The 19,168-nt window shown below is 44.9% G+C and overlaps 1 protein-coding gene across 1 annotated transcript in view; it reads left to right on the top strand.

Moving 5' to 3' along the window:
- The window catches only part of LOC120937033 (cyclic GMP-AMP synthase-like), a 37,713-nt gene extending 19,825 nt beyond the window's left edge, over positions 1-17,888 (top strand). The window contains exons 4-5 of the mRNA XM_040349954.1: positions 8,701-8,800; positions 14,886-17,888. Of these exons, the coding sequence (XP_040205888.1) occupies positions 8,701-8,800; positions 14,886-15,228 (443 nt within the window). The 3' untranslated portion in view covers positions 15,229-17,888. The remainder of the gene's footprint in view (positions 1-8,700; positions 8,801-14,885) is intronic.
- Positions 17,889-19,168: the final 1,280 nt, after the last annotated feature.

Below are 19,168 nucleotides of genomic sequence, written 5' to 3'. Positions count from 1 at the left end.
GGGGAAAGAAGCGGATGTACTTTTGCGCTCGACGGACGCATGTCTCGGCGTATTTATGCCCTGGGCATATCTCAGGGGTTAAGACGGGCCTAGTTGTGAGCATGCGCAGAGGTGTGCGGGACATACGTCAGCGTCACGGCGCATGCGCCGTTCGGCCCTTCATTTGCATGGGGTCACGGTTCATTTAAATGGAACATGCCCACTTCCTTCCTACTTTGAATTACGCCGGCTTACGCCTATGAATTTACGTTGCGCCGGCGCAACGTTGGAAGCAAATGCTCCAAGTATACGGTGCTTGCCTCTATGAGTTGAGCCGGTGTAGCGGAAATGAGATGCGCTACGCCGGCCTATATACGTGGATCTGGCCCTGAGTGCTTGGTATAGCCTTTTCTAATGTTATTAATGTGTTCGTTCAGGCGAACCTGCAGGGGGCCTTTGGTCCTGCCCACGTACTTCAGGCCTTATTTAGCTGTACACGACAGGGATCCAAATAACATAATTTTTTGGGGTATAGACAAATTTAGCCCTCATTGGAGGGGGAGCAATTTGGTACGAAATATATCCAAATTAGAAATGTCATGGGTGTATAAATTAAAATGTTATATCCCTTTTGGCCTAAATATAGATGTCGATATCAACTGTTTCATTGACAATTCCTAAATGCATGATTGTGAAACATTGTTTTCTGTTTTGTTGATATTGTCTGTTACATCTACCGATTCCCCCTTTATTTGGGCCTTCCTGATGCCACCCACTGGCAGAGGAGTGAATTTATGTTGTAACATTGCAAAATTGGGTGTAAGCTTGATGTGAGTCCCATCCAGCTGTTTTTTTACTGTTTTTGTTCTATCGGTTTGAACACCTAAAGAAACTAGTCTGGTGATAATTAGATGCCATCATTTTTCTTAACATCTTTTGGGGTTCAGATTTTGAAGCTGTGCGTTAGTGCCTGCTCTAAATAAAGCATTTTGCGGGGTTTATTGGCCCTTGCTTCATTGAATTCATTATGTGTCTCGGTCCGACAGACAGTGTACGATCTCTGTCTTGCTGGACAACATTGGACGCATTGAGGTTTATAGGGCTTACGTTTAATACCCTTAGCGTTTTTTTGCTATTTTTTTTTTTAGTATTGACATAATACAAAGGCTCATTTGCCAGTTTTATGTTTGATTGTTTCTATTGAGTATATATGCCACATAACGTACCTAATGGTGTACGATAATTTTATGGGAACATGAGTTTATTTGCTGGAAGGTTCACCTTCTTCCCGTTTTTAACTTAGAGTAGATTTAGTAAAGTAAACTTTTCTATCCATGTACTTTTTCCATCAACCAAGATGGCGTAGGTGCGGCTGCTCTGTGACTCGAGGCTGCACCATATGATTTGTGTACAAATGCGGTGATTCAGAACGCCGCCTGTATCCCGTGACCACGTCCCCTTTGAGATGAAACGTAGGGAGGCGATGTTCTCACGTCACCGTGCTCAGTGATCAGACCCGGAAGATACGGGCTGCATGTTTGGGGAGCCAGCCAGCTTGCTTTTATTGAAGATGCTTTATGTCTACTGACCTGATGTAAGTGTACATCTGTTTTTACTATATATTAAAACCAAAAGGATTTTATACTATGCAAGTTCCTTCTTCCTTCCCATTTATATTCCTTGCTGGCATATTGATTGAGACCATCTATCACTTGATTGTCCCGGGTTAGAGATACGTTTAAGGATACCATCTTGCACGCTGTTTATGATCTCCTATCATTTAGAGATCATACATTTTCGGTAAGAGGCAGTGTGTGATCTTGGTGGAAGTGCTTCTCTCATCACTATTTCCTTGGACGGTTTTGGGGACCCTTTTCACTTGGGAGTTTATCTATTATGAACATTCTTCCTAAATTTTTTTTTTGGACTCTTCTTGAATATGCTCTTACCACTATGGATCCTCAGCCAACTGGTGTACTCCGTCCGGAACTTCACTTGATGTTATCTCTGTGAGAAAAGATGGCGTTGTCACACCGCGTGGCAGCTCCGGACACTCCAACAGGTGAAACTGCTTCAAATGCTCTGAACCACGGACCGATCCACCTGCTCGACCAGCAGGGCTGTCCTCCAAAGATCCCTCTGGGGCGGAAGATCCGACTCTCAGCTGCAGGCTGCAGTCTCACACTTCCAGTCACACACACAGACCTCTTGCTGGCAGTTGAATGGCGTCCAGAGAGGCCGAACCGAGGCCTACTTGTCCTTTTATCTGGCAACCCAGCAGGCTGTTCAGTGACACTTTGCATTCTGGGGCTGCAGCTTGACACTGTGGGTCTGTAGTCCTCAAACTTATTTACGTAATATGAGTCACTTCCTCATTAAACTAGACATCCCACAATGCATTACTGTTCATCTCTTAAACAGAGAGAATATCCTGATAACGTTCAGTGGTCACCAGAGGGAGCCGAACCCTTTACTAAATAAACAATATATGATAACTTTCCAGTAGCAACCCTTTGGCTACACATAGCTTAGAGTCTTTGTGGTATTTCCAGTCTGAGATTCTGTTCATAACTATCGCTAAGAATTAAGTCCGGTAAGGCTAGACCCCCTTCTCTTTTAGATCCGATGAGCAAATTTCTAGCAATTCTAGGTCGCTTACGGTTCCAAACGTATTTGCCAACTATCAACTTCAACACCGTAAAGAATCCCAGAGGGATCTTGTATGAGATCATTTGAAACAAGAATAGCAGCCTGGGTAATATGTTAATTTTCATGACACTAATCCTCCCTAACCATGAGTGTGCGACCCGAGTCAATTTCTGCAGGTCTAACCTAATCGTGTTTAGCAGGGGTATGAATTTTGGATTCTATATCACTTTCTTTGGTCAGAATGTTATGTTCTAGAAGATCTAGTTTTGCATTTTGATTTCTGCCAATTGTCTGTTTCTAGCATCTTGAATATCATGCTTAGTAAGTCGATGTGCTTTTAAACTTCTATTCTGTACAACTCATCTTTTGTGCGTTGCATATAATCTGGTTGTTGTGGATGGGCCTCCTAAAACCAAACTGGCAGCCACATAAGTTGGGGGGTCCTTCTCTAAAGGTACTTTCACACAATGGGGTAGATTCAGATACAATGGCGCAACTTTACACCGGCGTAGCACATCTTATTTCCGCTATGCCGGACCAGCGCGGAGAGGCATGTACTGTATTCAGAAAGATATTACTCACCAAGATGCACCAGCGGGTCGTATTTTCGCATAAGGCAGCGCAACTGTAAGTGGGCGTCACCCCATGCAAATGATGGTCCGACCGTGTCGCAGAGAGATACGTTGGGCGTATCTTAAACGGCACATGCGCTGTGAAGTCGCCGGGCTGTCTGCCCCCATCTGCGCATGCGCACAACTGCGCCCGGCGTAACCCCTAAGATACGCCGGCCCACTGCCTACGCCCAGTGCATAAATACGCCCAGACATGCGCCCGTCAAGTGCAAAAGTACCCAAGCATTTTTTGTTCCTGCTAGGTCTTTTGCATCTTGATTTTTGGGTGAAGTATGGCTGCAGCAGAGTCTTCAGGTGACCGAAGGATGTCAAATTTCAGCCCAGAGGAGAAGGCTGTTATTATAGATGGGCTCTCCCAACATGGTGCCCGCCTCTATGGGCCACAGAGTGGCAACACTGGCAGAGCGGTCAAAACCCGCATCTATGCGGAGCTAACCACACAGGTTAATGCTCTCGGTGTGGCGGAGAGGGAGCCAAAGCATATCCGCAAAAAGATTAATGACCTGCGGAGACAGGTTAAAGAAAAATTAGTGGCGAGGAAGAAGCATGCCAGTGGCACAGGTGGAGGACCAGCCACCAGGATCACCCTGACGCCAGAGGACATGGTCGTGGCCAGGTTCCTGGATAGGGAGCTTGTGGAGGGCCTGGAGGGCTTCGATTCTGGGGATCAACCCTTGAGGACAGGTAAGTGTGTTTTATCTTCTTTCTGGTGTGTAGCATGTGTGTGGGGGGGGGGGGGAAGGGAACATGTGACAAGTGTGTGGGTCCACCAACATGTGAATGTTTTGTGTCATCCACAGATGTGCAGGATGGAGCTGGGCCGTCATCGGCTGCAGGGAGACCCACCCCATCCATGGTGGAGAGTGCCCCCACCTCAGTGCTTAAGGAAGGAGGAGCACGTCGGGGTAGAGGAGGATGCGGTGTATCTGTTGGAGGAGACCCCCATACCTGGCCCCCCCAATGAGAGTTACCCCCTCACGGGTCTCAATCCCTATCAGGGATAGCCCCTCACGGGACACCATACCCTCCAGGGATTCCCCATCAAGGGACACCATCCCATCCAGGGATTCCCCATCAAGGGACACCATCCCCTTCAGGGATTCCCCATCAAGGAACACCATCCCCTCCAGGGATTCCCCATCAAGGGACACCATCCCCTCCAGGGATTCCCCATCAAGGGACACCATCCCCTCCAGGGATTCCCCATCAAGAGACACCATCCCCTCCAGCCGGCCTCAAGCCTTTCCGGCCCCTAGGAAGGCTACCAAAAAAAACGCGTGGAGTCCCTGAGGAGTTTGAGGACCATCTGGCAAGGGACCAGACAAGGCAGACCCGCCATATTGGGTGTCTTGCAGGGGATCTGCATCAGGTCGCAGATAGCCTGGCCTCCTCGGCCGAGAGCCAGGCTGCCTGCACTGTGGCTGTGCAGGAGGCCATCACCCAGCAGGCTGGCCAGAGTCGGGACATAAATGAAAGCCTGCAGGACGTGGTTGGGAATGGGGCAGCCCTTCTGTCCTGTCTGGTGGACCTGCAGGCCACAACATCTGGCCTGGTCTCAGAGGTCCGGAGCCTGGCAGCTGCTGTCCGAGAGGAGGGGAGGCTGACACGGCGCCAGCAGCGCAGCAATACAACCCCGCCGGCTGCGGATGCAGGCTGCGACAAATTCATACCTCCACCGGATAGCCGTGGCAATGGAGGGCAGCCAGGGAGACTGGGGGAGGTTGCACCACCAACCCCCCCACCTGAGGCTCGCCCCAGGCAACTGCGCACCAGGAGCCTTGGGACAAGACGCAGCCCACGACAGGGCCGTTGATTTATTCTTAAATTTCTTTGATACTCAGGTTATGAGGTTTTTTTTATTTTTATATCCCTGCACACGGTCAGTAGTGCAGGCTACAGTGTGACTGGTGTGTGAATGCGGGGGGTGACACTCCTGCCAGTAAGGTTTGTCACCCTCAGTCGTTGGGGAGAAGTGATCCCCACGACCCGTGTGAATGGTGTATGAATGTACAGCGACATAATTGGAGCCTTGGCGTGGCTGCTCCCAAGTACCGTGCGGTGTACTTTGGTCTAATCCAATTTGATGAGGATGTGGGGTGTGTGTTAGGGACCACAGTGGTGTGCATGCGTGCATTCTCCTTGTGCCATGATTGTGTGTGTTTAACGTGAAAAGAAGCCTACCACGAGGCATCTCCTGACTGCTCTTCCCTCAGCAGACGGGGTACCCACGGGCAGGGGGGGAATGTCTGGTTCGGGGGTCAGGTCATCACGTAGGTCAATCTGCAGGCCCCTTCTCATGGCGAAGTTGTGCAGAATGCAACATGCACCGATGATCTGGCACCCAAAGTTTGGGGAATACAACAGGGTACCCCCAGACTTTTCCAGGCATCGGAAACGGGACTTCAGGAGGCTAAAGGTGCGTTCCACCACTCCACGGGTACATGCATGTGCTTCATTGTATCTTTGCTCTCCTGGGCTTTGGGGATTCCGGAATGGAGTCATGAGATGAGGTCCAAGTGCATATGCCGCGTCACCTGGAAGGGAAAAGACAGGAGGATGTTAGTCGTGCATGTGCCCCTTGTGATGTCTGCATCATGGGGTCGGACAGTCATGCCTGACACCCATGTCACTCACCAGCCAGCTGTCCCCATACACGTTCTGTGGGGATGTTGCTTTGACGGTATATGAAGCTGTCATGGCTGGATCCTGGGTGTTTGGCACGGACGTGCCATATGAGGCATTGGGCATCGGCTATCGCCTGTACGTTGATGGAATGCCAATGCTTCCGATTGCAGTATATGTGCTCTGTGTCACGGGGGGGGGCCGTAGTGCCACATGGGTGCAGTCACGGTGCGTGGGAATCTGGCAAATCTGTAGAAATCTGCCATAGATGCTCCTGGGTGGGTTTGATGAAGTGGTGGGACATGCGTCTGAGGATTGCGGGGATAACCTGGTGCACACATCTGCTCATGGTGGATTGTGACAAACCAGCCACTTCTCCACTTGTTCTTTGAAAAGATCCACTTGCAAGGAAATGCAGTGTTGCCAGGACCTTGACCAGTGGCTGCACTGCATGTACGCGGTGTGTCTTGCTGGTGATGTCATCCTGCAGGGTTGTGGCTAAATCCAGGATGGCTTCAGGGCTAAATCTGAAGATGCGATACACCTCCAAATCACCCATGCCAAAGACGTCAATGCGCGTGCGGAATATCCTCTCCCGTGCCCTCCTACGTGCCCGTCGACGCAGTAGTGCTATGACCACGGCTGCCCCTGGCATGTTAGCATACAGATGTGTTGTTCTGCAAGTGTGGTTGCTCAGGTCGTCTAACGGTGCTGCTGTAGCTGCTCTCCAGCTGACCTGTGCAAGTCTGGTGCAAAGTTACCCCTGCTTTATGAGGGGTAACTTTGCGCCGGAATTTCCAGTTACGCGCACCGGGCGTAGCCTGCGCTGACCAAACGTACCTTTCTGAATCGGCATATCTCCCTCATTTGCATATTTGAATAAAAAATCCATGGGCGCGCCAGATCCGTCCAGCGTAAATATGCGCCTACGCCGCGCCGGCGTAGAAAAGTTACGCCGGTAGGAAGAAATCGATTTTGAGGCGTATCTGGTTCTGTGGGTACGGCGCACATTTACACTTACGCCGCGCATCTAGAGATACGCCGGCGTAAGTGCTATCTGAATCCGGGCCAATGTTTTTAAAGCTATTCTCTGCTAGTGGGGCGCTTTTATTCCCCGCTAGCGGCTGAAGGGTTAAAAGACCATTCGAAAGCACTGCCCATTCATTTCAATGGGCAGGGATGGTGTGGAAGTGCTGTATACAGCGCTCCCACACTGCCCCAACGATGCTGCTTGCAGGGATTTTTTCCCGTCCCGCAAACGCACCGCCCTAGTGTGAAAGCACTTGGGCTCTCACTGGAGAAAGCTTAGGAGGCGCTTTTCAGGCACTATTTTTAGCGCTAAAACGCCTGAAAAGTGCCTCAGTGTGAAAGGGGTCTAAAGTATCTTCTGGCCAGACATAAAATTTGTGCAGTACTTTTATTAAACACTTCCATCAGGCCAGTTATGTTTAAGAATTTAGCTTCTGTCCCCCATGTGCAAGCTATTCTTCACGTTCTTCATGTTCTTCAGGCCACAGTAGGGGGCAATAATCATGCAGAAAGGTTTGCCATGCGTTTAAATCAAAAAAGTGCCTTCAAGTTTTAAAGTCTTTCCCTTTTGTTCATTCTACTCATTTATCTAAGGCAGTGGTTTTCAACTCCTGTCCTCAGGTCCCACTAACAGGCCAGATTTTAAGTATTACCCTGGGGAGATGCAGACTAGAATACTGCAATCACTGAGCAGCAAATGATATCACCCGTGATGTATTTCAGTTATCTTGCAAACCCGGCCTCTTAGTGGGTCCTGAGGACAGGAATTGAGAACCACTGATCCATGGACTCTCAATATATGTGGAACTGTACCATCGGTTCCCTGACCCTTCATTCCCTTAATTCAATACCCATAATGACTGGCTAGTCCTTTCTCTACTTTTGCCTATACCCCTCTTGCCTCTAAAAAAAAAAAAGTACAACAGATCTGCAGTTTTACAAGCATAGTCTCCAGTTACTTGGATAGAAGGGGTTTACAACAATGGACAAAATACGCAAGAGTCCCTCATCTCTTTTCTGTTTTTTATTCTAACCATACAGTGCGTCTCTGACCAAGCGGCGCTGAGGGGTCAGCGTAGGGAGCTGCAGAGGTTTATCCTTGTCCAAAACTCGGTCCAGCTTGAAAAGGGGGACACTAACAACATTCACACACATACAAGTTTATCCAACCAGAAAGCAGGTCTGCTTTCCTTGAGAACTAACAGGACGCAAAGGAAGGCAAAATATAAGCTTAAAGGCAACTTACCTAGACAGCATACTGTATATCTGCATTCCTGATGGTCTCAATTGAGGCACAGTATCTTCTGGAAACTCTGTCATACCTTGCTCCTGACTCACCAAAACGGTTATGACTTATTAAAACAATGAAATAAATATATGCAAATGCAAAGAACAGATAAAACAGGAGACTATGCACTAAATTAAGTCAAAGCATCTGTTCTAAAGCATTTTAGATCTAATTTTATACCAAGAAAAGGGTGGTGTGCATTGTATTTAAAAGCCAGCAAATAGTCGTATTTCATACGTCAGCAGCGATCTCTAAAAGTTGCAAAACGAAAAAAAAAAAAAATTGAAATGGAGGGGGTGAGCGAGAGTAAGCATAACATTTATTTCTATATAGAAGATAGACAACTGCAAAACCATTATACAAAATAGATGCTCTTGTGCTTGAATGAACAATACAGTGAATTTCCTTGTCAATTAGTACAATGCAAACCTCCCATTTCACACAGTCCTAGCATCATTTCTTACAGTTCATGTAGATGACCGTTTCCCTTTTTCTTCCCAGATACATGGCGTATTTCCTTTTCAAATATTGAAAAAGATATAATAAGCCATCACGGAAGCGCAAAAACCTGCTGTGAGCGTCAAGGATCCATGTGCTGCAGGTAAGTGGTGGAAATGGTGCTACAGACATATTCACAACAAACATTACAAGTGGAACTCCAGCTTATATCTGAAGCTTTGAGTAAAGTGCAGCAGAATTTGATAGTCTGCTAGATCTTCACTGCTATTTGTGACCTCAATCTCACTTTGACATCTGTGGGCTCAAATTCTGACTCTCAACACATTCATATCTGTAATGTCCTAGAAGTGTATATGGCATTTTTTAAGAATACATTATGTCACCTTCTAGATATTAAAATATATAAATAGCTGAATAAAAGTAAAGTACTAAACCACTTCAATACTGGACATTTTCACCCCCTTCCTGCCCAGGCCATCTTTCAGCGCTGTAACATTTTGAATGACAATTGCGCAGTCATGCAACACTGTACCCCAATGATTTTTATATATTTTTTCCCCCACAAATAGAGCTTTCTTTTGGTGGTATTTGATCGCCTCTGCAGTTTTTATTTTTTTTGCGCTATAAACAAAAAAATAATGAAAATTTTGAAAGAAAAAAAAAAAACAAAATATTTTTTACTTGTTGCTATAATAAATATCCCAGTTTTTTCCCAACACGTAGATGATTGGTTTGCTTACAAAATTGGTTATTGATTCACAAAATTTTCATTTTTTTTACCAGTAATGGCGGTGATCTGCGATTTTTATAGTGACTGCGACATTGCAGCAGACAGATCGGACACTTTTGGGACCATTGACATTTATACAGCTTTCAGTGCTATAAATTTGCACCGATTACTGTATAAATGTTACTGGCAGGGAAGGAGTTAACAATAAGGGGCGATCAAGGGGTTAAATGTGTTACCTAGGGAGTGATTCTAACTGTAGGGGGGTGGGACTGACTGGGGAAGGAGACCCATCGGTGTTCCTATATACTAGGAACACACGATCAGTCTCCTCTTCTCTGACAGGATGTGGATCTGTGTGTTTACACAGATCCTTGTTCCTGCTCTGTCACGATCGATTGCGGGTCTCCGACGGACACCACGCCTGCCAGGCACCGGCTCCTCTGCGCGAACGCCCTCTATACCACCAGGAAGCCGAGGACGTAATGATGCCCACCCAGGATGGGAGACCCCATCTGTGGACGTCATATTACTATAGGTGGGTATTGAAGTGGTTAAAGAATTCCAGGTATGAATAGGTTTACATAGGTTACATTGGTCCAAATTGGACCAATGTAACTATGCACATTACTATACCCAAGGGATCACATTACAGTGATCTCCACTAGCTTTCGGGTATGGTGGTGAGCAAATGCTCTGCTGCATTGTGAACACAAGAGGTCGCTTGCTTGGCAAAGTGTTCTTTGATTGAACGTGGTGCAGCGGTGACTTTACTGCATAACAGCTTAATGGGGGAAGTTTGATTTTCCATGGGACAATCTCTGAAATTTAGATGTGCTAACTGCCACCTACAGGAGGATTAAGACACTGACAAATATAAAACCTGTAAGTCCGCCCAGGATAATCCCTCCTACCACCAGTATGCCTCACATTAGTAGCAAAACAATATGGAAACTATGATCATAACACAATGGGCCTGGTACCTGTTAGGGATTGACCAATATTGTTTTTTTTTTTTTTAGGCCAATACAGTTTTTTCGGCTGCCTTTAAGACCTTTAGCTTATATCAGGTGCCGATATTCTGTAGATTTAAAAAATTTAAGTTTCACACTGTCCTTTTACATTTATCACTTTTATTGCCGTCATAAGAAATGTAAATATCCCTTGTGACAGTAATAGGCATTGAAAGGTATTCTTTATGGAGGGGTCTATAGTACCCCAAATCTCTGCACTTAAAAGCATTCAAAATGCCAAGTTTGGCTGTTTTGTATACTGTAATTTTATTAAAACACGCCTTTAAGGTGGCAGTAATCTGGAAGTGATGTCATGACATTGGCTTACAGGTTACTGGATCCAAGACCCGACAAAGCAAATCGGATTTGTTCAGGTCTCTGCCAGCCGGTGGACATGCCGGCTGGTCGCTCGGGCCTCCCAGTGGCACGGGAAACACGGATGGAACGTCAGAAGGGGGGGACAACGACATCCCCTATCGCTGCTTGTGAGAACTGCCAAGTAGCTGCTTAGCCACATCAGTTATTACAAGAAAGCCCACTTGAAGCCATAATTGGTAAGATTAAAAGAAAAAGAAAGAATTGGTCAACCCCTAGTACCTGTGCCCTCAATGGACTCCAAAAAAATGAATTTTTGGTAAATATGGTCTCTCTCATCCATTAACTGCTTGCTGCCCAATGTTCATATTAAACATCCTGGCAGCAAGAGGTTATACCAGGATAATGGCTGCAGATACTGTGTTTTTCTTCTTTTGAGCCCACATGTGGCTTTCCTGTAAAAATGATCCAATTACTTTTGGGTCGACTAGCACAGATGAGATGGAGGCGCACCTCCCCCCCCCCCCCCCCCGGGGAAGAATGAAGCCAGAAGTGACTAGGATTGTGTCACTTCTGGTTTCAGAGCTGTCCTTTTCCTATCTTAAAGGGGCTTGTCCACCTCTTTATGATAACATTAAATGAAAGTGTGAAAAAAATGCACACAAAGGGTCACTACATGCAAGAGCTGAAAAACCTTAAAGAGATTGTAAACCTTCAGGGTTTTTCACCTTAAAGCATCCTATGCATTAAGGTGAAAAAACACAGTGCAGGTGTTCGGGCCCCCAGCGGGGGGGGAGTTTTACTTACCCGAGCCTGAATTTCCGTGGGCACGTCCCTGCCATCCTCCCTCTCGTAGAGTTCCGGACTTTGGATTGGACAAATTGGAGAGTAGCGCAGCCATTGGCTTCCTGCTGCTGTCAATCAAAATGCAATGACGTGGGGCGCCGGGGGGACGAGTCTCTATGCACGCCGAGTGTTGACTTAGAAAAGCACGCCGCAAGGTAACGCCCCCTCGGGAGAGCACTTCTCTAGGGGGTTATCTAATGCGGGAGGAGGCCGCAAGGGCCCCCAGAAGAGGAGGAATCAGGGGCCACTCATGTGCATAACAAGCTGCACAGTGGAGGCAAGTATGGACAATGTTATTTTTTTTTTTTTTGGGGGGGGGGGGGGGGGGGGGGGGGGGGGGTAACAAAGCTTTAGTATTACTTTAAGTTTGAAGCTGACATCGGATGAGGTAAAAACATCCATCGGGTAGAACTTGGAGAATGTTGACCATAAGGCCAGATAGCAGCCTTACATATATCTGAAACCCAATTCCAAAAACCCAAGAGGTGCTCACAGATCAAGGTCAAAAAGTGTTTTCTGTAAGATTTCCAGTTCAGATAATAGTTGCAGAGGTGATGGCTACAAGGAACTCACCTTGTGGGTGAGAGAATAATACTGCAGTAGATGTCCAAAGAGTTCAAGGGTAGTTACTGAAGTGCAGAGAGAACCAGTCAGATACCACTGGGAAACAGATTGGGAGACCTACTGTACAAAACCTTAACCAAAAAGAGTAAGGGGCCAACAGTCTATGAAATGGAATAGAAAGGGCAAACCTGGCCGTTGTTAGAGGCGAGTGGCAGACGCTGGTCAATCTGGATCAGAGGGCTCTCTAATAGGTGGGTTCAATGCAGAAAAATGAAAAAGGATTCCTTTAGAGATCATGTACTCTATACTGACAGGGTGCCTAGAACTCCGCCTCCCCAGCCCAAAATTCTGGCTTCTGTCTTGAGAATCTTCCAAAAGGTGTGAAGAGAAGATTCCCAACACCAGAACCATTTTGCTGAGACATCAGGTCAGGAGTAGCCCAGTCTGTCCAGAGACAGGATAGATTTCTCGCACAATGACAAATCGGTGTGTTGCACGTGTCTAGAGTATATTGGGCAGAAATATTGGGCAAAGGGAACTGCCTCAAAGAAGGCTACCATCAGCCTTAAGACTCGCATGCAGAAGCAGAGAGTTAAGCCTCGTACACACGATCAGATTTTCTGATGGGAAATGTTTGATGACAGGCTGTTGGCGGAAAATCCGACCGTTTGTATGCGCCATCAGACAATTGTTGTCGAATTTTCCAGACAAATGTTGGCTGGCAGGCTTTAAAATTGTCCACGAACATCGGTCTGTTGTCGGATTTTCCCGAGCGTGTGTACACAAGTCCATCGGACAAAAGTCCAAAGTACAAACACGCATGCTCGGAAGCAATGCTCACCAAACACAACATTAGCAGAAGGTGTCCAAAGGGTGGCTCTAAAGAGCTAAAAAACGACGTAGTACGCAACTACGTTCGTGTTTGTTGGCCGACAATTGTGTGCCGTTTGTATGCAAGACAAGTTTTTTGCCAACGCCCTTTGGACAAAAGTCTGAGGCTTTGTCTGCGGAAAATCCGATCGTGTGTACGAGGCTTTACATGACTTCTGGACTGAAGAGTGAAGGGTGATGCCAAGACTAGATTAAAAGCAGGAAACTGCCCATTCCCCCCTCCCCAAATGTCTAGAATTGGACACGCAGCATGGTTAGCTTGGCTCAAACTAAGAGGCAAGGAAGGCCTCAAGTACTCACACAATTTTGCCAACTGGTAGCAGGTGAGGATCCGTGGCCAGATGGCCAAAAGTGACAATTTTGTGGTCACGTAACATCTGTACCCAAATGAAAGTTTTATCATTTTCTTGAGGTAGAGAGCTTTTAGTGGTAAACAAATGAAACAAGCTAAAACAAACATTTTGAAAAAAATAAAAAGTTTTTCTTAGTTTCTGTTATAAAATATAGCAAATAGTAAATTTTTCTTCACTGATGTGCACCGAGACTGGCCCTTTACTGCAATCTGATCATCTGTGTAGGGCCGAGGCAGTCACAGAACATGCCTGATGTGCACCACAGGGGGAGCACTTCTGGGAAGACATCCATGGATGCTCTCCCAGAACTGAAGAGCCGCGCTGTAGCGGTCTTTCAGCTATAGCACGGTAGGGAAGTGATTAAAAAAGCAAAAGCTAAAATATGTAAATTCCCTAGGAAACAAACAAAACACGGAGGCATGCTGGTAAGAGTGATTATACTAACCTGAGCTGTTTTTTTTTTTGTCCCATGGCCCAATCTTTTTCTAGGAGTAAGTACAACCCAAACATTTAAAGTGACAGTAAGGTAAAGCCCTGTTTTTTCTTTTCTTAAAACAAACGTGTTATACTTACATTCTTAGTGCGATGGTTTTGCACAGAGTAACCCTCTTCTTGGGCACTCCCGGCTCCCCCCCATAGAAAGTCTTTGCTCGCGGATCCCGGGAACTCACTTTTTTCAGACGGCCCGCGATTGCGGTCGACAAAGGCAGAACAGGGGGATGCCTTTGAAAACAAGACATTCCCCTGTTCTGCCTAGTGACGCGTCAGGGATCTACTGTTCCCTGTGGTCGGGAACATTGACCAGTGACGTGTCACTGGTAGCTCCCCCCCCTAACAGTAAGAATCACTCCCTAGGGCACACTTAACCCCTTTAGCACCACCTAGTGGTGAACCCCTTCACTGCCAGTGTCATTTTTACAGTAATCAGTGCATTTTATAGCACTGATCGCCGCCATTACTAGTAAAAAAATAATATTAATAAAAATGCCATAAAACTATCCCCTATTTTGTAGACGCTATAACTTTTGCGCAAACCGATCAATAAACGCTTATTGCTCATTTTTTTTACCAAAAATATGTAGAAGAATACGTATCGGACTAAACTGAGGAAAACATTTTTTTATATATATATTTTCTGGGGATATTTATTATAGCTAAAAGTAAAATATATTGAATTTTTTTCAAAATTGTCGCTCTATTTTAGTTTATAGCGCAAAAAATAAAAACCGCAGAGGTGATCAAATACCACCAAAAGAAAGCTCTATTTGTGGGAAAAAAAGGACGCAATTTTGTTTGGAAGCCACGCCGCAGAGCCACGCAATTGTCAGTTAAAGCGACACAGTGCCGAATCGCAAACAGTGGCCTGGTCTTTGACCAGCAAAATGGTCCAGGGCTTAAGTGGTTAAGGACTACCTGGGTCCCTCAACAGATGAGAAAGAATATGGAGGTTGTTTCACATTTTTTCCTTACAGCTCCAATTTGTTTTTTGCATGTTCTGACTGTACAAATATCTTTCAGGAAACCATGTCTTAAACTGATGAAGTATATACTGAAACAACTCAAGGAGAGAGGAAATCGGAAAATGAATCAATTTTACTCATACCAAGCAAAGACTGCTCTACTGCATGCATGTGTTCAGTACCCAAAAGATGAAGACTGGAAGCTGGAAGACCTGCATATCTGCTTCAATAGATATGTTGAATACTTTCAAAAATGCCTGAAAAACTATTCTCTTCCAAACTTTTTCATACCTTCCCAAAACCTTTTTAGTCCAAATGAAGTTGATAAAGCAAGCTGCAAATACCTTCTTGAAGAGTTAGAAATGGAAAAGGTTAAAAACTACCCAATATTTCACACATAAAGAGTATGTAAACCCAACATTTCACATTTCTGATATGTGCCTGCTGTATGAAAAAGAATCCTGTTTACTTTGAATTGCTTTTTTTGTGTGTTAGTCCTGGTGTCCCACTGCTTTCCTATTATAAACTGACCATACTAAACAGAATACACCAAGGTCAGTTCTCTAGCTGTGCTCTCTTCCAATAATCAGACTTGTCCCAACATATGCACCCACCCCCTGCACAGTCATTCACTGGGTGCTGCCGTTTCTTCTCCCCCAACTCTTATGCAGCTGAGAACAGGGGGAATGTGATCACTTAAATAATGGGAGCGGGGGAGCATTTATGTTTTTTTTTATATCCATATAAAAATGTTTTGCCTTTCATTTCTATAGCAGTCCACAGGATCTCCCAAGCTGTCACTGGATGCTGAAGGAGAATAAAGCTGGCCATAGCCAGTTCGAATCTCATCTGGTTCAGCAGTGACCAGCTGACATTTGAACCACGTATGGACAGGCTGAATGTACCCAAATGATCGATAAACTTAGGTACACAACCAGACTATCAGATTTTACAGCTATTATAGCCGCTAGCAGTAATCACCATATTCCTCCACTTGGAGTTCACAATGAAGAACTAAACAGTCAATGTTAATGGGAGAATCAAGAGATTCTTTTTTTCCTGCAACCAGTGCTTGCAGGAAAGAAAATTGCTTCATCTATGGCCGGTTTAACTCCTTGGTTTGCAGCCACTGAGAATTAAAAGTCCTCCTTGGGCTCACACAGGGCCTACAGAACTTAAATAAACAGTGGGCAGCAGTATGCATACATAGCTTCTCAGCCTAAGGCTCCATACAGACTGGGTTTAAAAAAACACCCTTGGCAGAAAAAACAGGTCTTTTGCTGTGGCTAATCGCCGAGCTTAAAATATGCCTATCATCGGCCTAATATGCATGGACACATTGGATAATATTGAGCTGCTTCTACAGGCAGAACTCCTGTAAAAGCAGTGATTTTTAAGCCAGTGTGCATGGACCCTAAAGCCTAGTACACACAGGCCAATAGTGGGGGTAATCAGCCTGTGTATGGCAGCCGGTCTGACAGAAGCCAGCTGCTGTTGGATGAGCATGCCGGAAAACCAGCAGCCGACTGGCTCCAGATTGGCTGAGAGCGCTCCACTGTCAGAACACAATAGCTCAGTGGGAAAGATCACTCTACTAATGTCAGAGCGTTCGTACAGTGGCTCCAAACGCAGCTGTCAGTTTGTTTGTTTTTACCATTAAACCCACTGGGATCAAGGGATTTTTTTTTGTTTTCAAGATCTTTTTATTGATTTTCTAAACATTATTACACAATACACATACAATTTTCTCAATATCTATACACGTTATTCTATTCAACTGACCATATTTTATATTTGGGGACTGATAGCTCTCACTTTCCTCTTCATTCTTTCCCTTATCAGATTGTTAGGCTCCCTTTAAAATTCCTTTATTTCTCATTCATTCATATGAACATTCGAACACAAAAAAAAAAATAATAATAAGAGTTTTCCCCTATGTTCCCCTTTATAGATATTTTATTAAGTTCACTGAGGACCGGAATTCATCTCATTGTTGCCACATTTTTGGCATTCGATTTTTTACAAACCCTTCATCCCTTATCTGTCTTTCCATATGTTGTATTTCGTTCATTTACATACCCATTCCATTATTGTTGGGGTTTATGTCTTGTTCCATCTATGGGCTATTATTGTTCTGGCCGCTGTTATCATATGATGAAAGATATCTGATTTTATAGTTTTTATTGATCTTGATGTTATAGATAATATTATAACCTTATATTTGGTTGAATCTCTTACTCCTGACACTATATATTTTTAGTATCCTGCTCCAAAAATTCCTCACCAGTCTACATACCAAATATGTGCCATTGTTCCCCTATCTCCAGCATGTTTCTGTATTCTCTTTATTTTGTTCAGAGCTACTGGACTCCAAAACCACCTCATCAAAATGTTATAGTTTCTTTCTTGATGTTTTACTACTACTGATGTTTTATGTCTTATTAACATTGCCTTCTCCCATTCTATCAGCAATATTGAAATCTCTTCCTCTTCTTCCCATTTTCTCATATATATCAATTCATTAATAGGTCCTGAGGGAAGTAATAGTCTTTGGAAAAGCTTTTACTCGCTTTTTGATCTTCAATTAGTAAATGTTCAAAATCGGTTAAGGGTCTATTTAATACTGATAAGGGATGTTTTTTTTTTTTTGTGGAAACTTGCCATATGTTTAAGTTACTTTGCACATTCTCTCTCCTACTGCAGGAGATATCATTTCAAATTGGAAAAAAAAAAAATTTTCACAAAAAGGTATACTTTTCCCCTGCACTCATTTTTTTTTTTTTTTTTTTTATTGCAGTTGAATAAACTAGACCTATGCTCTTTTTTTTTTTAACTTTGTGATCTGCACTTGGAGTACACAGAACCAAACGTTTCTTTAGGTAAACAAAATTGACCATTCAATGTGCTGTCTGCATCTTGTCATCTCTGAATTGGAAAAGATACTTAAAACTACAATATTTTGATCAGAGTTCTTCTATACCATTTCATCCAACCTACTTCCATTATTATCCAATCTTTTTGTGAAAGAAAAAATAAAATAAAATCAGGTTTACTATTTACATTGCTGGGTTTTTGATAATAATTTGTTAGGGCATGGGGCACTATGATACGGTTTATATCGGAATCAACCAATGCATCATAAACACCAATCTTCTTATCTAGATACTGGGCCAGATTCAGATAGGTCAGCGGATCTTTAGATCCGCTGACCTATCTGATTTACGTTACGCTGCCGCAAGTTTTTGAGGCAAGTGCTTAATTCAGAAAGCACTTGCCTGTAAAGTTGCGGCGGTGTATCGTAAATCCCCCGGCGGAATTTAAATTCCGCGGCTAGGGGGCGTGTAAAATTTAAATCAGGCACGTCCCCGCGCCGAACGAACTGCGCATGCGCCGTCCGCTAAATTTCCCAGCGTGCATTGCTCCAAATGACGTCGCAAGGACGCCATTGGTTTCAACGTTAACGTATATTACGTCCGGCCGTATTCGAACGACTTACGCAAACAACGTAAACATTTCAAAACTCGGCGCGGGAACTACGGCCATACTTAACATAGGATACGCCGGACATACCCCTCATATAGCAGGGCTAACTTTCTGCCGGAACGCAAACGACGTAAAAAAAATGCGCCGGGCGGTCGTTCGTTTCTGAATCGGCGTAAATGCTCATTTGCATATTTGACGTGTAAAAGATACGGAAGCGCCACCTAGCGGCCAGCCTGGAATTGCAGCCTAAGATCCGACGGTGTAAGTCACTTACACCTGGCGGATCTTAGGGAGATCTATGCGTAACTGATTCTATGAATCAGTCGCATAGATACGACGGCCGGACTCAGAGATACGACGGCGTATCAGGAGATACGCCGGCGTATCTCTTTTCTGAATCCGGCCCACTGTGATTTTCACAATGTATGTACAAATCAAGCTATATGAAATGCAATAAATGATTCAACAATTACAATCTTTGTTGTGTCATCATTTTCTGAAAGATGTGATTTAGGCTGGGTTCACACTATTGCGAATTGGATGTGGTTTTCTCCACATCCAATTCGCATGTCAGGAGCCTGTGGCCGGTTCTCTATGGAGCCGGTTCACACAGCTCCGGGATGGCTGCAGAGCACATTGCACAGGAGTCCTGGAATTCTTCTGGTCCCAATTCAGCCAAAAATTCAGACTGAAACCGGACCTGAACTGGTTTCAGGGACGCACCAAAACTTTTGGATAAAAAGATTGATGGCCGGTAAACACTTGTTCTTGAAAGAACATACAGCTTGTACCTACCACAGCTATAGGACCAATCTTTACCTTGGAATGATGGGTGTGTAATCAACCAGCATTCTGATT

This window comes from Rana temporaria, chromosome 4 (assembly GCF_905171775.1).
Source record: "Rana temporaria chromosome 4, aRanTem1.1, whole genome shotgun sequence".
NCBI classification, from domain to species: domain Eukaryota; kingdom Metazoa; phylum Chordata; class Amphibia; order Anura; family Ranidae; genus Rana; species Rana temporaria.
This window is presented reverse-complemented; position numbering and strand designations above follow the sequence as displayed.